The following is a 25097-nucleotide window of genomic DNA, read 5'->3' as shown; positions in this document are numbered from 1 at the left end:
ATATTTTTATTCAAGAATTTAATTGTATTATTTATAATTATAATTAAAATTATTAAATTTATTATTTAAATTTTATATATTATAAAATTGTACAAAATAGCTTAATAATTTGTTTTAATAAAAAAAAGATTATTATTTAATAAAAAAAAAATCAAAACAAATGAGATAATGAGTATTAATTTTTGTTAATATTTATGTAAAAATATATACATTATGTTATTATATCAATTAATATAATTTAATAATAAAATTCATTTCAAAATTGAAATTTTTTATAGTTCAGAACTTGAAGAATCCGATCTACATAGTGAAACTAATAAAAATTATGGAGAATTTGTTGAACATCCTTTTTCTTGGGAATTTGAATTACCACCTTCAATGATGCTTAGCTCTAACTGTGCTTCATATGATCGTGGTAATATATTAAATTATAATAATATAGATATAAAATTTAAAAATTTTAAATTAATTAACAATAAATGTAATCTATTATTTAATAAAAAAGAATTCTATATATTTTAGTCTCATGTACTATATGGACACGACGTGATATAAAAAAGGCTGAACTATCGGTATTGGACATCAGTTCGGCTATTATTGCTAGAGTAGAATCAATGCCTGAAAGTATGAATTACTTTTATGGAGGCCTAATGCTTAGTGTGGTATTATCTTTAATACCATCTATCAAACGATTGAGCGATCATGTTGGGATGGACAATAGTAGCAATGTAACTAGTTCCTTAATACCAAATGATTTAACTTATGTCAATTTGGAAACATATAGCGATATTTTATCTAAAGTTATAGATTTGGCATTTGGAACAACTCTTTGGTAAATATACATATATTTATATAAATTAATATATAATCAATAAATCAAACATAACAAAAATTATTTTATATATAATAAAATATATTATTATTAAAAAAAATATTAAAATAAATATTTATGGAAAAAAAATAATTATTATCGTTAATTTCAGGGAACGTACTGTAGTACTTATATCAGCCTTTGAAAGACTTATATTATCCTCTTTATTATTTTTTTTATTAGCAGTTGCAGAACGTACTTACAAACAAAGACTCTTATATGCAAAATTATTTTCACATTTGACATCATCAAGACGAGCCAGAAAATCTGATTTACCGCATTTTCGATTAAATAAAGTACGCAATATAAAATTATGGTTAAGCGTTAGGTCTTATTTAAAGGTAAAATAAAAAAAAGGATTTTATTTTTATATTTTTAATATATCTTTAATATTGAAATCCACATTTTTTATAAATAATAATTAATTTTAAATGTACTACATATTATAGAGAAGAGGACCGCAACGTTCTGTAGATGTAATAATATCAGCAGTATTTATTGTTACCTTATTATTGTTATCATTTGTAAGCTTGGAACTAATTAAGGTAAAAAAAAAAAAGAATAAAAAATATTGAAATGAAATAATAATATTATATATAAATATAATATTAATATTTATGAATTACAGGATCTTGAAAGTTTGCATTCCCGATATAACGTTGAAGCACTGTTTTGGAGTTTTTCTCTTGGAATATTTATATTACGTTTCATGACATTGGGTACAAAAATTAATAAAAAATATAGAAATCTTTCTGTTTTGATTACTGAACAGGTAATTTTAATAAAATGAATTTTGTTTTATATCATATATAGATTTAAGTATAATTTAAGTATTTTTTATTTTTAATCAAAATATTGTTTGATTTTTTTTTTAGATTAATTTATATTTGCAAATAGAACAAAAACCACATAAAAAAGAAGAACTTATGGTAGCAAATAATGTACTCAAATTAGCAGCAGATTTGATAAAGGTAATATAATAAAAATTTATTATTGAATTTATAAAATGAATGAATTAAATAATCAGTATATATTTTCAGGAACTTGAATGTCCATTTAAAATATCTGGTTTATCAGCTAATCCTTATTTATATACAATTACAAAAGTAGTATTATTATCTGCTCTTTCAGGAGTGCTTTCAGAATTGCTTGGATTTAAGCTTAAGTTACACAAGATAAAAATCAAATAAAAAGAGGGATATTATATTAAATATTCATTTCCATATAACTACCTCACAATATTAAATAATTAACAAAAATAACAATTTTGTTATTAAATATTAAGCTATTCTATAGTTATATTTTGAACAAATGTTCAAAAGATGTAGTTTCATTTTTTAATTTCACAATTTATGAATTGAATATATATATTACATATCATTGTTATTTCATACAATTAATAGAAATTTTATGTTCTATTTAGCAAATTAAATTATTATAATATTTTCATGTATTATAGTAAAAAATAATAGAAAGTTTTGCTCATAATTATTCTAGATAAATTATATTATAATAGATCACTAAATATTAGATCCACAGTAAATATTTGTTTATCTTAAAATAATTTTTATTTTATGCATATAAAAATTTATAATGCTAATAACAAAATTTAAATATGATTATTTTGTCAATAATATTTAATGAACAATGTAGATATTAAATATTTATTGATGCTTTGTATATATAGGATATTTAAATATTATATGAACTGTAAATATTTCTACAAACATTTTAAGTGCTATATATAAAATGAAAGAATTTACAGCCACATATAAACACACATATACTTTTGAAAAATTATGAATATTACTACTTAAATATAAATTATATGGCTGATTGAATTAAATATTTTTATGTCTGGTTTTTAAAAAAATAAAATTACATGCAATAATAGTGATTTTTGTTTTTGATGTGCTTAGAAGATTGAAAAATAAATATTAAAAAAATAGTACCTGTAAAAAAATGTATGTAATTATATATCTTTTCTTCATAGAATGATTTTAAGTGTATTCATGTATATTAAATAAAAGAAAAATTATAAGATCTGTAATTATTTATAAATAATTTTAAAAATGTAATAAAATTAATTATATATATGAGAAATTTAAATTTTAGTTTATTTAAATTCAATTTTTGAATTATATATTTATTTTATACTCATACATTATTTATATTATTCAGAACAATAATTTTTAATACGTGGTCTGCAGATCTTTGGAATGTTAATAATCAATTTGCGAATAATTTTTCAAATTAAAATTGAATTAATTATATTATAAAAAATGAAATTTATGAAATTTCAATTAATTTTTTATAATAAAAATTAACTAGTTTTTTATTCATGTTTACGAAAATCTATGAAAATATTTTCTAATCTTATACTAAAGAAAAATATTTGAAAATTAAAGATTTGAAAAATACAATGCAATGCAAAAAATATATAAAAAGATGTTTAGTATCCTGTGAAATTAATTATTACAATTTAATATAAAAAATATTAAAATATAATCAAATAATATTATACATTAAATAATATTATAGATTAGAATAAACTTCAAAATATTTTTATTACTTAATTCGAATAAGATTATAAATGAAATATAGGAAAAATAATAAAGTTAAATATCGTAATTATCTTTTAAACATAAATTTTGCACACTTTATATAAACAAGGAGAATAAATAATGAAAGAAGAAGAAAAATAAAATAAGAATTGATACGAATATTTTTTAAGTACCAAAAATATCTCTTCAAAAATAAAATAAGATAAAATAAGAACTGAAAATCAATACCATAAACTAGATATAGACTAGATAAAATTATATAGATGAAGTTATTTTTATAATAGATATAGACATTTTTATATTTAATTTATGTCAATGCCATTTTAAGTATAAAAAATACAAAAGATGGTGCTGACAATCAGTTTTTAACTTATTTTTATTTCTTTCTTTTATTATTTATTTTATTTTTATGTTTCATCTAAAACATTTTAAAAATGACACTGATTCCACAATTTTTAAGTCTATTTTTTTTCTATTATTTCATTCTAGTCATATATTCATTCTAGTCACATGATCATAAATGCAATATGTTAATGAGTCAATGATGAATTCAATGTTTCAAATTTAAATCATGAATGCATTTTAATTTTTAATATAAAAAAAATAAATATTATATTTTCAAGTTTATAATTTATATCACTATATAAATATAATCTATATAAATGTATGTATAAAATGCAATATTTCATTTATGCCTACAAAATATTCTATAACAGAATATTTGTTTTATTTCATTTATAATTTTATAATGAAATTTAAAACATTTTTTTTTTCAATATTTTATCACATATAAGCTTATTTTGAATTGGTAATATTAAAAATGATATTATAATGATAAAAAGATTCTAGGCATAAGACAAAAAATACATTGAGTATTAGATCTATTACTATATCTTGTCTATGGTCTATATAGTCATCAAAGATTGTATAGTCATCATTATCATTCTTGTATCACATGCGACATTATCGATTCAGAATAAGAAGAGATATCAGCGCTATTGAGAAGAAAGAAATTATTAAATATAACGAGAGCACAAACTAGGCATGTAACGTAAGATAGTGTTAAAGCATATAAAAGTTTCTATTCCATTGTGTTATTTCGTGAAATACAATTAAAATTATAAATAAAATGAATATAATTTTATTTTAATTTTAAATAATTAAGTGCTTATAATATTATGTGTTCCAAATAAGACTATTATAAAAATTTTTTTTCTAAAATTACAAATTTTAAGAAATTTTCAGTAAACGAGAATATTTGAAATAATTTGTATATCTAATTCTATATTATTAAAGTGAACTACAGTGTTTATAATTTTCAGAAATATATATATTGAGATATACATAAATAAAGGTATTTTCACGGAGCTACATGAAATTAATGATGATGTATCATAATATTGATTTATATGATTTATTAAACACGAAAATCATCTGTTTTTTTTTAATTAATTTTTTTAATTATATAAAAAATAATTTTAGATATTTCTAAAATATTATGCTTTTTATGCATTATTATAATAAAATAATTATTCATTTAATAATTTCTTATTTATGATTTAATTTAAAACAAGTTTTTTTTAAATTATATATTCATTTAATTTATATGAATTATGAAATTAAAAATTCCATAACAAAATTTATATAATTAGAACTTTATATGTTTCTTAACATATCTTTATAATAATATTATATTATATTTTTATAAATATTTTATATATTTTTTTAAAATTATTATATATTATTAATATATACATAAATAAAAAAATAAAAATTCTATATAATTTGTTTAGTTTAATATGAGAAGAATATTTCACATTATTACTTTAATAAATTTAATTTTTTTACCATTAGTGCATAATTCGGACTAGTAACAGGTTCAATTTTTCAATGTTGTTCCTGTCTAGTTTCGGAGGCAACCACCTGTGTCAACTACATTCTACAATATTCTAACAATACAATGTATTATTTGTGCAATATGTACTCATGGATATATAATAGGCCCCAAACTGCTAACACTAATGCAAATGTCCAATTTTCGTTGCCATTTTTAAAGTGGTTTCAAATTGATTGGACTTTGGCCTCATTGGTGAAAGTGGTGTGGCCATACAACGTGCTTAATATTATTTAATCCATGGGTTATTATATACAGAGATTGTGTTTAATATTTTAAATAATAAATTTTGCTGCACACAAAGATGATTGATAATTTGCTTATTATTATACAAATGAGCTAAATATTTAGTCAAGATTATTATAATTAAAATTTTATGTACTACAAATAATTAGATCTTACAGTATTTTAGCAGATTCTTTGTACATATAATGGAGATTAATAAAGAAGTTCCTGAAGAGATTCCTGAATCAACTATGGCTCAAAGTGAAAACATAAACGAAACAGTTTTGGATAATCAACAAAGCATATTGGAAATAAATACTGATAATCAAAGTAGAATATCAGATAAAAGTAATTGTAGTGATATAATGGAAGAAGAAACTATATCTACTGATGATATAAATGTATACAATGGTTCTACCACTGAAGATTGTATTATGGAGTCTAATCCAGACAGTATTACAGCTACTGATGATTTAAGACAGTTTGATGTTTTGGATGACTTAGAACGCCATCCAGATCAAAACTGCTGTGATATGGATTCTGATACTAATGAAAGTATGGATTCTGATGTACCTGATGAAGAAATTGAAGCCATGCTTGAAGAAGGTAAACTTTAATATTTCAGACCAATCAATTATGGAAATAAATATTTTTATTATTTTCTGAGGTAAAGTATAAAAGATATTAAATAACTTATAGTAAATACAATATATAATGAAATTTTATAAAAATAGACTTAAATTATAAAAGTTACATATATCTGAGATAAAATTATAAAAAGGAAAAAAAAAAAAAAAAGATTATTTGTTATTTATTTTTGTACTTCTTATATAGATCATGCAGCTGCAGAGTATTTTTTTAGTTAAGTATTATGTGCTACTATTAGGTTTACCAGAAGAATTTAAAGGCAAAAGAAAAGACAAGAAGGATAGTGTACCATATGAAGAAAAAGTAAAACTTGTCTTAGATGGTAGGTATCTTTGCAGATTAAGTATTTTAATAAATGTTTAATATAAAAAAAATCTTAATTTTGTATAAAAACTATGATAACATTATCATTTTTAATGATATTTACAAAAGGAAAAATATAACATATAATTTATAATAATATTATTTTTTTTACAGAAATTGGACATAATCACTTTGACGTACTTCCAGAAGGTTGGGTACAAGTGACACATAATAGTGGAATGCCTTTATATTTACATAAGCAAAGTAGAGTTTGTACTCTTGCAAAACCATACTTTCTTGGACCTGGCAGTGTGAGAAAACATGAAGTACCTGTTAGTGCAATACCTTGCCTTCAATATAAAAGAGCTCTTCATGAAGAAGAAGAAGAAAGAAAAAAACAAAAAGAACGTGATCCAAATGCAGAAGTTTGTAGCCTTCCAAGTGCAAAAATTGAAACAATTCAAGAAAATCGAGCAGCACATTCATTGGATAGTGAACAACTAAGAAATTATTGTCAATCATTATTTCGATTTAAAGCTATTAAAGTAATGAGATTTCAGTAAGTATATGTTAAATAATATTTAATAAGTACTAATATGATGTATAATATAATTAACATATATAATATTTAATATATTTTAATAAAAAATCTTAATTATTCTATAATTATCTAGATCATGGTCAGCAAGAAGAAAATTCACAAAAAATAAAAAACATCGCAAACAACTTGAACGACCTACTTTACCTGATGGAACAAAATTAATAACATTTCCAGTTAGTAGTTCTGGTCTAGCAGGAAGTAGTAGTGGTAATGCTGGAGATGATAATACTGGACAAAGACCACCAAAACATTGGATAATGAATCCCTCTGGCAAAAGTTATGTTTGTATACTTCATGAATATGTGCAACATGCACTTAAAAAACAACCTACTTATAAGTTTAAAGAATTAGGTGAGTTAAACAAAAATAATTAAATACATATATGCATATATTTATTTATTTGCTAATTTATTTAAAATGTCTTTGAATAGTAAAAAAAAAATTAATAAAAAAAAAGATAATCTATATTATTAAATAATTAATTTCAGAAAATGCAGCAACTCCATACTCTGCAGTTGTTTGTATAAATGATATGGAATATGGGAGTGGTTTTGGCAGTAGCAAAAAACAGGCAAAAGCTAATGCTGCTCGAAAAACTCTTGAAATTTTAATTCCTCAAATGAGAGATAAAATTTCTGGTGACAATGGTGGAGATACAGTTTCTGGTAATAATAATCGAATGATTAAAGCATCTAGAGCAAATTCTGATGCAGATTTATCTTTTTTTGATGAAATCTCAATTACTGATCCACGAGTCGCAGAATTTTGCGCTAAAACAACTGAACCATCACCACATGCTATTTTAATTACTTGTCTTCAACGAAATTATGGCCTAGGTGATATGCATATTAATTATTCTGTAAATACATTAAAACATCAACGCAATGAATTTACAATGCGTGTTGGCAAACATGAAGCTACTGTTGTAAGTAAATTTAATCATAATTTTAAAATTTATAGTTTTTATGATTAATTTTATGATATCTTTATTTATTTTCTTCAAAAAAAATGATAAATTAAAAAATTATTTTAATATATTTTCATTTTATTTTTCTCTTATATAATAAATATTTTCAATTCTAATATGTTTATAAAACCTGATTTTAGGTATGTCGCAATAAAAAAGATGGTAAACAACGAGCAGCACAAGCTATTTTGCAACTTATGCATCCTCACATTCAATCTTGGGGTTCTTTATTAAGACTTTATGGATCTCGAAGTGTAAAATCCTTTAAAGAAAAAAAACAATTAGAACAAGAAATCACATTGTTGCAAGGTAAAGCTGCAGTTAATCAGCCAAATCATGCTATTTTAAGTAAACTTAGACAAGAAATGAGGAAATTAGCAGAACAAAGACAAGCTATACAACCTATCGGTAAATTTGTACCGCCAGATTTGCCAACTGGATCTGCAGCTAATTTGAACAATGTAGATTTATAACATACTAGTCAACTCCATATTTTATAAATATTAATTTATTTTGTAAGTTTTGTAACAAAAAAGGCATCTTTAATTTGTTCTATTTTATGTTCTAAAAAATAAGCGCAAAGTATTTTATATATGTTGTATTATAATATGATAATAATGTAGGCTTTTAAATGGTGCTAAATCTTATATCAACATTTTTTTAACACTTCGACACATTTTAATAGATTTTTATTTTTTACCCTGAAATCAATTTTTGTTATTAATTATTTCTCGAATTGTTTAAAAAGAACTAGAAATCATTTTTAAAATTTGTTTTTTGAGAATAGTTCTTCCAAATATTCGAAATATCAGAATACTACCTCAATCATATTAGTTCTTTTTATAAATTATTAAACTTGATTTTAATATTGATTTTTTAAAATCTTAATTATTTTTATTAAGGGAATTTAATATTACATACAAATTATTAGTAATATCTAAATATATTATTTCATATGAAATTATGAAAAACGACAATTCTTAGAACATAACTATTTATTTTTAAAGAACTGATTACAATAAAGTTTCAGTTCTATAGATTAAGGCATCAAACTTGCATGTTAATAACAATTATAGTATATTGAAAAGTATTACAATTGTCCTAATAAATTTATTAATAGAATTATTCATAGAATATAAATAAATTGTCAAATAATACATAAAACATTTGTATCTTCTTTGGCACTTATATATTTTTTTTTTTTATATTACTATTATTTATTTCTGTATTTTATGATATTTTATTAATTCTTTAACAATACAAGAAAAAATTAATACAGATTATTAAAATCTATTTTAACATTTAAATTCTTATAATATTACAATGTATATATATTTCGAAATTTATTGAAAAGAATTTTTTCTTTATTTACTATAATATTTCAGTAGAAAATACAAATATTAACCTTCATTATTTATGTATCATAAATCATAGATTTCATTTATATTTATGTGTAAATGAAGCTTTTGTTTAATTACAATATAATATGTTACATGTATAAATATTTTTCTACATAAAAATTATACATTATTATTATAACAATAAGTATATTTAATATAATATTCTAATATTCTATTTAAAACTTTACATGTCTATATGAAATTTTATTTGGTTTCTTTTTATATTATGAAGATTATTACTTTGAATTATTATACTTTGCAAAAAATTTATTGATTATAATAAATTGTAATAAAATGTATTCCATTTTAGACAAAATTCATATTTATCAATTATTTCAAAAAACTTGTTAAATAAATGCAAGATAAATACATTTATGTAGTAGGCACATGTAATAGGACTAGAATTATATAATGATTTTAATAAATTATATTTAAACAGAACATATATTTTGTTATAAAATAAATATATATTATTTTTTACTTTGCAAAATATAACTTCAGTTACAAATATGTTTTATTATTGTAACTAAAGTTATAATATATTTTTAATTTTTTAAATTTATTTTATATATTTTGTTAAATTTAAAGCTGTTTAATTAAAAATATTTATAAGTATGTTTATACTGTTTAAAAATACATATTTCACAAATTCTTTAATTTTATATTATAATATTTGAAAAATAATAAAATATTTTAAAAACATTAAAATTTTGTAAAAAAATTTTAATAAATTTAAAAAATTTAAATGTTAATTCATAGTAACAAAATTAATAATTATATTTTCAATGATTAATAATAATTATATTTTCATATAACATACAATATGCATATTATAAAAACTTTCAAATTTAAAATATTTTTAAATTTTTTATAAGTTTTTCTTCAAATATGTTGAAATTGATAGTGACGATTATTTTGATTTTTTTTTTTTTCTTTTTTTTAATAATTTCAATTCATGTATCTATATAAGAAGTCACTAATATTATTATATTTTATTAATTGAATTTAAATATATTTTTACTTTTTACTGTCATATGTTTTCATTAACACTACTGTTATTATTTATTGTATCATTATATATTATATTAAATATCTACGTTTATAATTTTTAAATCCTATTTACAGTTTCTAATTAACTTATTTTTATTTTGACATTGATATTTCATAGCACAAATTATAAAAAATAAACATAATATCACAATATCATTTAATATTGTTCAAATATATTTAAATTTTAATTAAAAAATTTTTAGTGAATTTTGAACTAATTTAAACAAAAGTTAAAAAAATAAATCTATCTATAAATATAAAGAGTTAAAAAATAATTATAACCATACAATTTTTTATATTTACTATAACATTAAATATTTTATATTGATAAAGATACATTTAATATATTATTTATTTAGTATTTTTTTAAATTTTGTATACTTCTAATAATAATATTAATAATAATTAATAATAAAAATAGTAATAAAATGCATAAAATAAGTATAAAAACAAATTATTAAATTCCAACATGATAAAATCAAATTTTTTTGTATTGAAAAAAAAAAAAGGATTTAGTGTATTTTTAATAAGTTAGATTAATTTTATCTAAAATTTTATACTGTCATTTATATTTTATATATTACTAAAAAAACATAATAAGTCATTATTATATTAACTTTTTTAACTTTGGAGGCACATCAATTTAAAAAAAAAATGTATATATTTATATATTTATATATGTAATTCATTCTAAATTATTTTAGATAGTAGATAATGTGTTGCACATACATGAATATTTATACTTCTATCTAATTGTTTAAATCATATCATATTTAAAACTTACTTTTAGTTAATCAAATAATTGTTATCAAATCAATAACTCAAAAAAAAAAAAAAAAAAAAAGACTTTTAATTCATTCAAATAATTATGATTATGCATCATTATCAAAAAATAAAATCAATAAATGCAAAAATATTATGTTCAATCAATTTTCATAAGATGTTAAAAATCATTTGTTTGAAAATCATTATACAGATTCATCATATGTACTGTTTCCAGAAAGAGCCATTTTTGATAAACTAGAAAGACTTCGACGTGGACTACTACCAACTAAAAAACTACTGCTAGATTCTGAGAAAATTTTCCGGAAACTGGAAAGCAAATATAATTATTAAAAATTGGAATTTTTATAAGTATTTTATTTTTTTTTTTTAAGTTTTTTTTTATACTTACAATTTACGAATTCCAGATTCAGATGTCTTCTTCCAAGGTGCATCATCTGGTTCATAAGGAAGAGGACCTTGTACAGGAGCATCTTTATCATCTTCAACTCTATAGTGAAAAAAAAAATATAATTTGAATTATAATATTAAATTCTATAATGTTAAAAAATTTTTTACTATATTTTTAATATAGAAAAAAAGACAAATTATTATAGCATATATATGTACATTTCAGGTTTTGGTCGATATAGTTCTAATTCATCTTCCAAATCTGATACTCTAGCTTTCAATTCATTTCGTTCATGTAAAATTTCTTTTAATTCAGCAGTAGTAAATCTTGGTCTATCTGGATCATCAAGATCATACACAGCCTTATTAGTTAAATCTGGACAACCCTGCAATTTACTTAAATCTTCATTTTCTTTTTTTGCTAAACCAAGTCGAGCTCGAAGATTTATCAATTCACGATTTTGATCTTGCAATTGAGCTAAGAAATCTGCCCTTTCCTCTACTAAACCTCGTGCTTGCATTTGTGCTTGACGTTGTTTTCGTTTTAATTCTCGACCAACAACTCCAAGTTTCTCAACTTGTCCTGTCAGCTTCAAAAATTATAAAAATAAATTAAAATAATCTACTAATGTTTGACACGTTCGCGAAATACAGTATATTTATTTTGAAACATTTTTTCAACATATAATCAGCGACTATATAACAAATATAATGTGTTACATATAGGACATGTCGCGAACGTATTCAAGAAAAAAGAATCATAATACATATCATATTCAAAAAAAAGTAATACTTAATTATAATAATTACAAATTACACATATGAACATAAGTACCAATTTACATTTTCTATTTCCGAATTTTTTTGTAACAGCTCTTTATCTCTGCCTCGAATTTGATCTCTTTGTTTGTCTATCATAGATCTTAAATGCTGCAATACTGCAATATCAACTTCTTGACTAGCTGTGAAAGCTAAAAATATATTTATTGATATATTTATTATTAATATATAATTATTTAATTGATGAATTATAAATATAGATTTATAAAGGACATTTCTAGAATTGTGTTAGTAGAGAAAAGATTGTTAGTACTTTGTTTACTGCTGTACTGACTATCACTACGTGATTCCTGCAAAGCTTCTGATAGTCGCCTATTTTCTTCTTGTAATCTTGTAACCATTTCTACTAAATCACGAGATTCTTGACGCCAATGTTCTTCAATTTGTTCCAATTCCTATATAAGAAGTAAATATCTTTGAATGATAAAAAATTAAACAAATTTCATATATATAAATATATAATAATATTTAATGTATTAATATAAAATTTATAAATATTTATAAATAAAATACCTTTTCAAATCTCTGCCTATCTTCAGCTTTTCCAATTTTATCATTTTCTAATTGTGAAATCTTTGCACGTAATTCTTGAACTGTAGTATTTTCACGTTCATTTTTGGTTGCAAGATTTTCTAATAATTCTAATGCATGTATTACTTTTGGCATAAGATTAGTTACAGATTCTACTCCATATGAATCTATAAGTTTCTCACATTCTTTTCCTATTTCAGATGCAATATCGTAAACATCTACAACTGATATATCAGATACTACAGCATATTCTTCCATATTACAATTTGTATAATTTCCCAAACAAAAAGGCATGAATATTTATTTATATCAAAGTATATTATATATAAACTTCCTAAAAATATAATAATATATTTTATGAAAAATTATGATTAACTGCTATTAATTTATTTTAAATTTATAATTATATAATAATATTAATATAATAACATATATTATTTTTAATTTTTTAATTAGTAATACATGTAAATAAATATAATATATAATGTTAAAATTCTTAAAATTAACTTAAATATTGCAATTATTTTAAAAAATATTAATATCAAAATATATTATAATCAAATAATGAAATTAAATTCAATGATATTTAAAATATGATAGAATTAATAAAATAACAAAATTTAATGTTAATTTATATATATATATATATATTATTATTATGACTTGCAATATAAAATATTTTTACATTAAACTAGGTGTGTCGTTTGTGAATATGCATAAATAATATTTATCATAAAAGAATATTAATGATTGAAATATACATATATTTATAATAATTAATATGATTAGAAATATGAGATTATATTAATTAAATACAATTGCAAATTGCAATATTTATTTATCAAATTTTATTCAATTTTATACAATATAATGCAAATAGAAAATTTTAATATACGTACGTGTACATGTAGACGATTTTATCACAAGTATTATACGAATTTATTTTTCGAAATAATAAATTTAAATAGAAGAAAAAATTAAAGAAGTCTAAAATCGACAATATAATATCTAAATTAAGACTAGCCTTTTTTTTGGTACTACAATTTTCGCAAACTGCATCTATTCTCGAATGTTGATCAAAGCGTTGCAATGATTGGACCTTTCTGATCAAACATATCTAAATTTACTTTAAGTGTTCAATTATTGAACACTTTTATGTGCAATAGTATTTTTTTCAAGAAATTATAATTAAAATATTTTTTTTTATTTTATATTTGATTTTTTCGAAGCATTGAATAATATTTCTTAGATGTAAACTATACAGTTAATTTTATACTTAAAAGAAAATAGTAAGATATTTATATAGATCGATAAATAGATATAAGATAGATATAAGATACTTATATAAGAGAAAGTTTGGAATTTAAGTAATTAAAAAAACTATTTATAAAAAAGAAAAGATTAATTTTTTCAATTCTATTACAATGCAATATTTAGTATTAAGAAAATAAATAGAAGAATGAATTAAGAATATTAAAAAAATCATTTTTATTTATAACAAATTTATAATAATTTTTAATATCATTATATATTTAAAGTATATAATAGAAATAATTGCAATATTTATTTATATCTAATAACAATTTTTATTATTATTAAATACAAATTTTTGTAATTAGTATTAAAATAATCTCAATAAATCTAATCAAAAATGAAAATTCTTTTTCTTAGCTTCTTTAAAGATTATTTTATATATCTTTTATTTTTTTTTAAACTATATTTTTTATAATATTTTTTAAATAGAATTTTAACTTAATTTTATATATAATTTTTTTTTATAAAATAAACATTAATATTTTAATATTTATTTTTATTAAAATATTTCGTGATTTTTTATGTAACACGATAATATGTTTTATTTTTTATTACAAAATACAATATTTGCAAAATACATTTTGTGTAACTAATTATTAAAGTTATTAAAATTTTATATGAATATTTAATTTAATAATAATAATTAATTTATTAAGAAAGAATGAGATAATATATATAATATAAATATAATAAATGAAAGTATATATTATTCTATATATTTACTTTATTGTATGAATAAGAAAATTTTTTTATTATTCATCTTTATTTTTTTATAAAACAATTTTACAAAAACAATTGCAATTTTTTTCATATATAACATTATTTTATTATTTTTAAATGAATGTTATTAATTGATTATAAGTAGATATTATTTTCAATTTAGAAATTAATTTATATCATGCGAGTTTTCGATGAAATAAATTTCATATATAAGGACAACTTTATTATAATTTGTAAATTATATAATTTATTACAACAAATATAACATTATTTTAACAAAATACAATATATTTTCAGAATTAAACAAATGCAAAAATATAAATTCAAATTTATTATTTCTTAATTTATAAAATAATTATAAAATTCAATAATTTTAAAATTATTTTTTTTAAAATTTAATTATTTTTATAAAATACTTTTTTTAGCAAAATAGATAATATAATTAAAAATGCAAAAATTATCACAAAAGAAAAATTATTATATTAAAATAAAAATTATGCTGAAATATATAAGCAATTCTAAATTATTAAAATTTTTGAATTTTGATTCTATTACTTCATTATATAAGTTTATTTAAAAACTTAAACATAACAATAAAGAAAATAATGAAATAATATTGAATATTAAATTATATTATTAATATAATATAAATTGGCAAGTATATATAATTTTGTTTGAAAATATTGCATGTTTTTAATAAAAATACATTAAGTACACCGATAGAAAAATAAAAAATATAATTATATTAAAATATTTTTTTATAAAAAATATTAAATTTTTATTATATAAATAAATTTCGTAAATTATTTGTTATACTATAATATTAAAATTTTACAAATTTAATATTATTTAAACAAAATTATACAAAATAATATTATTTTGTATATTACAACATGCATTATATTCAAACATTTCAAAAGCACACATTATTATATTGATATAAAATTGTTAATAATTCTTAGTTATATTAATATATATTTCAATATTTGACAAAAAAATTAAAATATTTTAATAAAAATAATTTTTAATAAATCTAATTTCATATATCACAATGCAGCAAATATATCCTTATTGAATAAAAAGTTTTAAAACGTTCTAAATATACATTTATATTTTTTTCAATGTTCATATTTTATGATGCACACTTCCTTTATGTTATTAATTGTTTCTTAATAACTATAATGTGCTAACATTAATTTAAAGTAAAAAATATTTGTTAATAAAAATTGAACTAAGATAATATTCATATAAATAATTAAATTTTGATATGTTATATATAAACAAATATTTTATGATTGTGCAATATATTGCATTATTGGCAATTGTTGATTTGTCTTTGGTTATTAAAATAAGCAGTTTTATTTCAAATATTGTAAAAATTTGGCAATTGTATACTTTCAATAAAAAACTGCATAATAAAATATTTTTTATAATATTACAATAGTAAAAGTGAAAATATGGGACAAAAGTATTATAAAACATCTGCATTGTTATTTTCAGTCAACTTCAGATTTACAATTTTAACAATCATTTTAAAAATTCATAATTTGAGATGTCATTTATATATATCATTTATATTTTATGCTATTGAATTTTTAAATCATATTTATAGAAATTAATCTATAATAATTACATAACATTATAATCATATATTAAATTAAGTACAATAAAAACAAGCTATGTAATTATCATACATTATGCATTGTTAGGTAACGTAAAATGAATAAATATTCATTTATAATTTTCATTTTTAAAACAAAATTATCGTAATAATTTGATTATTAAATTTTGGAAAAACATTTGGAACAATTTCTAAAGTACTGATTATATTATATAATATATTAAAATAATGAGTTGGCACTTTCTTGTGTTTAATTATATTCTTTTGAACTATTTATGATGAATCTTTGAACTATTGATGTTGAATTATATATTTACATATAATTTTAAATAAATTGATTAGTTTATTATATATGTACTAAAAAATTATTATATAGTTTAATAATGTAATATGTGTAAATTAATTTATATATATATAGGAAATTGCTCTAAATCATTCTTTACAATGAAATTCCGTCAATATTATTTAAATATTAATTAGTATTTTAGAAGCATTTAAATAACTAAATAAAAGTTTTTTTGTATTTTTTTTTTCAATAATTTTAAAAGTAGTTAATGTCTAAATAATATCAACAAAAATATAAATCTATAATTTTCAAAATTAATTCTTTAATATGTCTATTTATAATTGCAAAATAAAAATATTATTTTTATGATTGTAGCTATATTCCATATAAGATCGTTGTATTCTTTTCAATAACTTCACATAAATATTTTGTATATAACGCTATAATAGGGTTTATTATATATAAATCTAACAATATATCACATATTACTTATTAAAACCCTGTAAGAAGGAAAGAATATTTTGTATAATTATTCTATTATTAATTGAATTTTAATTTGTATGTATTCAATTATCTTACATATTAAACTTTAAACTCCATACTATTTGTAAGAGATATAATTGCATGTTCTTGTGTAATAGCGGCTAATTCTTTTAGCCATTCATCTAATACAACTGCACATAAGACCACATTTTGTACTGGACTTATTTCATTTGGGGATTGCCAGGACGTTTTCGTATAATATCTAATGAATAAAAAATTGTATAGTATTATTATATTTTTCATAACTTTATTTAATCTGAATATTAAAGCATAAAAAAAATATTTACCGATATCCAGAACCATGCCCAATAACTTCTAGTTGATTTTCTGATATACCAGTTGATTGATTGATAGTATTAACTAAACTACTTGGACCAGAACTACCACTTGATCGTCTAAGCATTTGTGTAAAAGATGATGTTAAACTCCATCTTTTAGTTTCACCTAAAAGTATAATTTCTTCAAATATAATTTATAAATATTATTTTTAATATATATTATAAATAATTACTATACATACATCTTTTGAATACTTCCAGATTGCACGAAAATTATAAGTAATAATTTAATATTAACTTGTATACACATATTAATGAGATATAAGGGAATAATAATCACTAGTCCATATTTTGAATAATTAAAAAATAAATCATACCTCTTGAAAATGGTTCTCCATTTAAAGAATTTCTTTTAATAGGTACAGAATGAGCAGCGGCTTCTAACGCGTTTCTTCTTGCATTCACTAATTTATCTTCGCGATTAATTAAAAACAGTCGCGCTTGTTCAACTAATATATCCACATTATTGTGTTGCGAAAGAAATTGATCTATTTTATGTTTTAAAGATGCAAGTACCTAATGGAATTTAAATTTTTTTTATAAACTTGTATATTATATATTATAAAGCACATAAATAATAAAGATATGCTTGTAATTACAAACCTGAAAAAGTGATCTAATACTAGGTTGAAATACCAGAGAATGATTTAAAAGAAAAGATTGCAATAAAGGTTGTGGATATATTGCTAATCTGCTGATAAGACCAGTTAAATGTAAATTAACATATAAATTATTACTTGTCATGCATTCAAGTTTTCTTAAAAGAACATCCAAAAATATACCAACATTCGGTTGCCCATTAAATACATCTTGTCGATAATTTTCTTTATTTTGTTTATTTGCTGTTAATTCTTCTGGTATGATTGAACTTGATTCTATGATACTATGAAGAAATATATTTTGTTCTTTGTTTGAATCAATTTCTTCGTGTTCGCTTATTCGATCTTCGTTAGATTCATTATCTGGAGTTGATTGCGATGAGCCTTTGAATGCAAAGCTTTCATATCCACTACTTTCTCCTAACGATAAAAGCGAATTCATGGTTGTATTTGAATCATCAATGCCACTATCAAGTTCCTTTTTATCTATCAATAACATCTCCTTAACACATTCTGATATTCCAGTATCTTCATTTAATAATTCAGCAATATCTGCATCCAATTTTGCTTGTTCTTCTAATGATAACTCTATACCTGTTGTTATAAGAGGCTCTATTTTTATATCTTTTTCTACTGTATTTAGATCCTTTCCATTTAACAAAGATTGAATATTAATTAACATATTATCTATTGATGAGTTTTCATTAATTTCATTAGAAGGTGTTGATAATTTTAATGTCTCTAATGATACTTTACTACTTTCTGTTTTTTTTTGAAATTGATCTAATAATGTATTGTCATCTATTAAAGTAGTGGCACTACTGTTAATACTATCTTTTGGTAATTCTCCATTATATTGATACGACCAATTAGAACAAGCGATTCGGCAAGCTCTTATTTTTTGACGAGCATCACATAAATATGCATGATAATTTCCATAAAGACTATCTGATAATCTGACACCATAATTTATGGATGTTGGTAATGATTTCAATGATTCAGATGTAGCATTTGATTGTTTTTCATATGTTGTATTATTAGGTAAAGAACTGAATTGAGAATTTATAGAATTTATATTTATATGTGGAGAACAGCAACTTGGAGTTAAAGAGAGAAACTTTTCAGCTGCACGTCCAAAAGGATCTATATCTCTTAATCTTCTACGTTGAGAAAGCATTACATGAGAACAAGGGTTCAATGCACCTAGACATAATTCTAGCATGATGTCTTCACAGTTTAAATTGATTAAAGTTTCAAACAATCCCAATGTTACTATACATAACTAAAAAAGAAAATGAAAATGATTTTTTATTACAAATTATATTTAAGTAAGAAATAATATTGTTATTTCTTATGATACAAATAATAAATATAAAAAATATACCCGTGATCTAGAAGATATCCTTTGAATGAGACTATCCAATATTCTACATTCATCATAATTATCTTCAAGCAAAAATCTAACAAATGAACGTAAAAGACCAGGTTCAGTTACAGAACGAAGAAATAGATCAAAATACGCTGTTGCTGCAACTAATTCATCCACTGTTGTCTGTAATATTAGTTACTTAGTTAGTTAAAATTACTTACCTATAATTTTATATATATGTTATGTGATAATTTGAATAAAATAAAAAAATATATAATAATTTTTCAAAAATATGTAAATTACATTTTACTGCACAATTACAATTAAAAATATATAAAGATAAATAATTATTAACAGAATGTCTAGAATTATATTTAATATGTTTGCAATTTAATATTAAAATTTTATTTTGTGGTAAAAGAAGGATATTAGTATTCACAAACACAAACATGTCAATAGCAAATTAATTTAGTTAAAAATAAATACATTAAATTTAATTATTAATATAAAATAATTTCAAAATAATATTTGATATAAAATTTGATTGAACCTATAAAAATCTATTAAATAAAAATAATTAATAAATTCTGCATATAATTCAAGAAGTATAATTAATTTTATGAATGCTTAAATAAATATAATAAATAAATAATAAATACTTATTAACAAATATAATAATTAATTCTTACAATTTTATAATATAAAATAAATAAGAAATAATTTTATTAAAAATAATAAAATTTAATAAGTTAATTTTAATTATTTAACCTATTTAAAAATTATTTATATAAAAGGTATATATAATTAATTTATATTCATTCAAAAATAAGTACAAAAATACATACAAAATTTTTTAATTATTTAATCAGATAATAAAAAATTATTCTTAATTAATATGGTATTAATAAATATTATATGCATATTTCAATTGTATTACAAATGTTAAAAATTATAACTTATACACACATAAATAAAAGCAACTCCATTGTACAAAATAATTCTTGATAATGATTAATAATTTTTTACATAAAGACATAATAAAAGAAAAAAAATATTATAGTTATAAAAATTTAAATAAATATATTAAAATTATATGAAAAATTGAATTTCTAACTTATAAACCACATATTTTTATAAATAGAGATTTAAAAAAGGACATGAAATTATTATAAATAAGGCATATATTATAATAAAGGCATAAAATTAAATACATTAAAATTAAAAAAAAAATGTAATTAATATAATATAATATTTTAAAAATTGCATTAATAATAATTTAATGCAATTATAATAATGATATAGTAATGAAATAATATTATTTTAAAAAAATAATATATAATAAATAATATAAAATAATAAAATAATATATTCAAAAATTCATATAGAAAATAAAATTTTTTTATAACAAACATATACTAATGTGTCATGCAAAATCAATAAATATAAGATTTTAAATATATTTCTTAATAAAATTTATGTGGTTTATAAGTTATTCATAAAAGCTTTAATTAGCATTAAAGAATAGTATTTTAGTAAATCTTAAGCTTGTATTATTATTATTATGTTTATATTTTATTATTATGTTTATACTAATATTATTATTATTATATAACAAATTAATATTATCAAAAAAATATTAATATTATGCAATATTTAATTAATATTTATTTGCATTAATAAACAACATTAAGAAAATTATGTTAAAATATTATTAAGATTATTAAAATAATATATACATATTTTATTATAGAAAATATATTGCAATGAGAATTTATATTATAATAAAAAGTTAATATTAGCTAAGAGATTTATACTTTATTGAAAATTTGCTGCACTAATTATAGTGTTTTGTACTAACCCGATATTCTTGTGCATCTAGTTGTTTTATGGTCAAACCAATAGAATCCTGAGCACCATAAAAATGTCACCGGATAGCCACCAACAAGCATATCACAACATAAATGATTCGAACTTTATTAGCTTTATTATTAATACTTAATTAGTAGGTATTAATGTTTACATTTACCATCACCATATTGAAAATGCTATATGCATTTAATAACACATCATATGAACCTATAAAAATCTATTAAATAAAAATAATTAATAAATTCTGCATATAATTCAATATAACATTTACCAATTATTATGTATTTGATATTCTTAAATAATTAAGTAAAAAAAGAGAATAAAATGAAATAACTAAAATTATCATGAAATTGTATAAAATTCAAAGATAAGTTATGTCAATAGCTTATTATATAACATTATGTATACATTATGTATAATATATTATTAAGTAATACATATAACATTAAAAAAATTACATATACAACATATAACAAAAAAAAATTAATTTATGAAATAGAAAATATTGTATTTATATATATTTAATAATAACAATTTACTAACCACACTATGAATTTATTTTTAAATAAACATGATGTAAATACCTTCTTTCACCACATATACATGTAAAATGACAAAAACATTATAATTTATTAAGTAAAATTATTTGATAATTATTAGTTATAATTATAAAATAAATATATATATTTAAATTTAATATTACATATAATTTATATATCATATGTAAAATGATGTACTTTATATGAATTAAAATATAAGCAAATATTTTTGTCACAAAAAAATTATAAGTAATATATCTATATTGTACTCACCTGTAACAAAGCTGGCCCCATCACAGGTAACAAAAAACCATGATATAAAAATTCTAATAACTGTTTTTGTACTAAAGGATGTGCAACTTGTGCGACAGCATTGCAAAAATCCAATGAATTCATTAAGTGCATTAATGCTGGTAAATCATTAACATCATCTGGTGTTAATTGATACCAATCATCTGTTTCAATATCTAATTTTCTTGGTAGCAATGAATACAGCCCACTTAAACCTGTAGCTAATACCTAATTATTAAGAATAAAATTTTATTAATAACTTAAGTACATAAAAATATAATTGAATAAATATATAATAATTGTATGTTATATTTATGTAAATATTTATTTTATTATTATTATTATTATTATTATTATTATTATTGCTTTCTTTCTTTACATAAATTTAATTTTTTAAAAAAATTACATACAGGACATATATTAGAATGATCAGCAATAAACACACCAACGTCATCATTTTTTTTAGAAAGAGACATACAAAGTAACATGGAATCGCGTGCTTGCTGTCCTACTGCACCTTCTCGATGTACATATGGTATCAGTAATGTAAAAATAATAAACCTGAAAAAATTTAAAAAAAATTCAGTTATTATACAATATAAAAATATACAAGATAATTTACATAAAGTGTCACAAATTTTGTTTCAAAATAACTACAAATATTAATGATTTTCATTCATTCAAAATTGATTAAAATTCATTTCACTTAAAATTAAATAGTTCATAAAAAAATTATTTAGATTATCTATCTAGATAATAATAAACTTTTGAAGAAAAGAAATGAGATATATTCTTTGGGACCAAAAAATTTTAATAAATAAAAGAAAATAAAAGAAATATTCTTGATAATAAAAATGATAATACCTATGAACTATTTAATTTATAATATTTTATATAGTTCATTTTATATAAGATATAACATATGAATATACATATATTCTACTAACTTGCTTTTTCCTACTGCTGTTGCATGAAAAAATAAATCAAGTAATGCCATGTTTTGCATTAAAGCAACACATAATTGATTTAATAACACTACTAATTTTTCTTCTAATAGTATAATATCATTTGCACAATCTTCAAGTAATCGTAACAATGGTCTGGCAACTGGTTCATGGGCAAGAAGAGTACCACTATGTGATACTAAAAGTTCATATAATTTTAATTGTTCCAAACAAACGGCATTATTAAATCTGCAACATTTTTTTTATAATAACATATAATATGAAATAAATATTATTCTATCTAATAAAATTTAATAATTAATTATTACTATATAACATTAAATCTTAAATTTATTGTTATTAGTTTTAAAAAAAAGTGTCTACCTTCCATTATATTTATTCCAATCATAAAGCTTAACAAGGAGATTTTCACTTAATAAATATTCTAAACAAGGAGAGTGTGTTGCTGTTGTAGATTGTCGATAGTTATTGTAAAAGTTAAAATCACGTAATTCTAAAACTAAAAGTGTTGCCATTTGATCTACATGATTAACAACTCCAAGAACATCATCTTGATTACATATTCCTTTAGGTGGCTATGAAAAAATAATTAATATAATTAAATACAATATTAATTGAAATTTTTTATATTTACATTATTTTTAAAATTATTTTTAATAATATTTAAACATATTAAGTTTTAAGAAAGTTTTAAAAATTTTTTAATTTTTTTTAAAAATTAAACTTACAGATGTTCGTAATATGATTTCATATGCTTGTTGCCAATGTTTACAAAAGCTGTCATAACATGCTGATGGATCAGCATCTTTTGGTGGAGAGTCTCTTGAACGTTGCTTACTAAAACTAGTTCTTAAAGGACTACTTCGTAACCAGCTCATTTTTACAGGTTATATTTTATTTATTTTTATATTTATCACAAACTCTTAAATTTACGCATCCTTTCTTTTTGGAATCTTTCATATTATTAATAATCGCAAAAATAAAATATTCTTTCTTTTTAGGTTTTAACTAACCAAGTATTGTATTTCTGTCAAAAGTGTCCTACTTATTGAAATAATCGTCCATCTATACAGTAAGGACACAGTAATAACACAAATTGTATATTTATTAAGCGACTTGCGCATTACGAATAGTTTAATTAATATGTATAAATATATATCAAATACTTTATATATTTGAACCAACAACTAGTCACTTGTATTGTCATGTCAATCCATCATGAAAACGCCATATTTATTTAGTTAAAGTTTAGAAATTAATTCTAATCTTTCCTTTTATATTTTTTCAATTCCATTTGAGATGTGTTTATTTTGCAGTATTCAATTTGGCTATTATATTAATTTCAATAATTTTAATTAATTCTGATAAAAAAATATATAATATTCTTTACTTATTTTTCTAAAATTATTTTTGTTAAAATATCATAATATAATAGTAGATTTATTTGATATACATATATATATGTATCATATAATATATTATAATATATTTATAAGTTTAAAATAAAATGATATATTTTAATTGAAAATTTAAATCAAATATATTAATTTCAATATATTTATCATAAATTATAATA

The 25097-nt window shown here is 19.9% G+C and overlaps 4 protein-coding genes across 11 annotated transcripts in view; 2 read left to right on the top strand and 2 right to left on the bottom strand.

The window, feature by feature from the left end:
- The window catches only part of LOC102672623 (putative homeodomain transcription factor), a 5869-nt gene extending 3787 nt beyond the window's left edge, over positions 1-2082 (top strand). For all 3 annotated transcript variants that reach the window (XM_006618488.2, XM_006618487.2, XM_031511864.1), the window contains 7 exons: positions 279-415; positions 523-832; positions 984-1212; positions 1321-1416; positions 1500-1643; positions 1747-1842; positions 1912-2082. In XM_006618488.2, coding sequence (XP_006618551.1) covers positions 279-415; positions 523-832; positions 984-1212; positions 1321-1416; positions 1500-1643; positions 1747-1842; positions 1912-2061 — 1162 coding nt within the window. In that variant the 3' untranslated portion in view covers positions 2062-2082. The remainder of the gene's footprint in view (positions 1-278; positions 416-522; positions 833-983; positions 1213-1320; positions 1417-1499; positions 1644-1746; positions 1843-1911) is intronic.
- Positions 2083-4375: 2293 nt separating this feature from the next.
- LOC102672071 (microprocessor complex subunit DGCR8) lies at positions 4376-8780 on the top strand. Its single transcript, XM_006618483.2, is given in 8 exon segments — positions 4376-4462; positions 4465-4481; positions 5742-6160; positions 6441-6524; positions 6680-7064; positions 7180-7457; positions 7595-8031; positions 8214-8780. Coding segments are annotated over 8 exon segments (2025 nt in total). The 5' UTR covers positions 4376-4390; the 3' UTR covers positions 8547-8780.
- Positions 8781-11380: 2600 nt separating this feature from the next.
- On the bottom strand, positions 11381-14365 carry LOC102671861 (RILP-like protein homolog). 2 transcript variants are annotated; one of them, XM_006618480.2, is made up of 7 exons: positions 13967-14365; positions 13050-13401; positions 12790-12931; positions 12540-12667; positions 11916-12286; positions 11698-11796; positions 11381-11615 (listed from the first exon to the last, which is right to left on the bottom strand). In XM_006618480.2, the coding sequence occupies exons 2-7, from the start codon at positions 13359-13361 to the stop codon at positions 11492-11494; spliced, it is 1176 nt and encodes a 391-aa protein (XP_006618543.1). In that variant the 5' UTR covers positions 13362-13401; positions 13967-14365; the 3' UTR covers positions 11381-11491. The 2 variants fall into 2 exon arrangements, with proteins under 2 accessions (XP_006618543.1, XP_006618544.1); XM_006618481.2 differs by having other exon boundaries at positions 12811-12931.
- A 3069-nt stretch (positions 14366-17434) lies between these two features.
- On the bottom strand, positions 17435-24797 carry LOC102671323 (UPF0518 protein AAEL005291-like). 5 transcript variants are annotated; one of them, XM_006618475.2, is made up of 14 exons: positions 24250-24797; positions 23885-24096; positions 23504-23749; positions 22967-23117; positions 22539-22784; positions 21884-21943; positions 21716-21763; positions 19873-20040; positions 18493-19770; positions 18207-18405; positions 18072-18083; positions 17839-17995; positions 17588-17753; positions 17435-17508 (listed from the first exon to the last, which is right to left on the bottom strand). In XM_006618475.2, exons 1-13 carry the CDS (start codon positions 24397-24399, stop codon positions 17591-17593), a joined length of 3090 nt encoding a protein of 1029 aa, XP_006618538.1. In that variant the 5' UTR covers positions 24400-24797; the 3' UTR covers positions 17435-17508; positions 17588-17590. The 5 variants fall into 5 exon arrangements, with proteins under 5 accessions (XP_006618538.1, XP_006618539.1, XP_006618540.1 ...); XM_006618476.2 differs by lacking the exon at positions 18072-18083 and having other exon boundaries at positions 24250-24796; XM_006618477.2 differs by lacking the exon at positions 21884-21943 and having other exon boundaries at positions 24250-24796.
- Positions 24798-25097: the final 300 nt, after the last annotated feature.

This window comes from Apis dorsata, unplaced genomic scaffold, assembly GCF_000469605.1.
Source record: "Apis dorsata unplaced genomic scaffold, Apis dorsata 1.3 scaffold_357, whole genome shotgun sequence".
In the NCBI taxonomy this organism is placed as follows: Eukaryota; Metazoa; Arthropoda; class Insecta; order Hymenoptera; family Apidae; genus Apis; species Apis dorsata.
Note: the sequence above shows the minus strand (reverse complement) of the source record. Positions and strands in the feature narration are given on the sequence as shown.

Excerpts from the sequence above, each read along its gene's own strand:
- LOC102671861 (XM_006618480.2), bottom strand. The coding sequence starts at position 13,361 with ATGCCTTTTTGTTTGGGAAATTATACAAATTGTAATATGGAAGAATAT. Across the intron at positions 12,668-12,789 it reads TCAGTACAGCAGTAAACAAA|CTTTCACAGCTAGTCAAGAA; the intron begins GTACTAACAATC and ends ATATATTTTTAG. Across the intron at positions 12,287-12,539 it reads AAAATTCGGAAATAGAAAAT|CTGACAGGACAAGTTGAGAA; the intron begins GTAAATTGGTAC and ends TAATTTTTGAAG.
- LOC102671323 (XM_006618475.2), bottom strand. The coding sequence starts at position 24,399 with ATGAGCTGGTTACGAAGTAGTCCTTTAAGAACTAGTTTTAGTAAGCAA. Across the intron at positions 24,097-24,249 it reads AAATCATATTACGAACATCT|CCACCTAAAGGAATATGTAA; the intron begins GTAAGTTTAATT and ends ATTTTTTCATAG. Across the intron at positions 18,406-18,492 it reads GTATTAGATCACTTTTTCAG|GTACTTGCATCTTTAAAACA; the intron begins GTTTGTAATTAC and ends AAATTCCATTAG.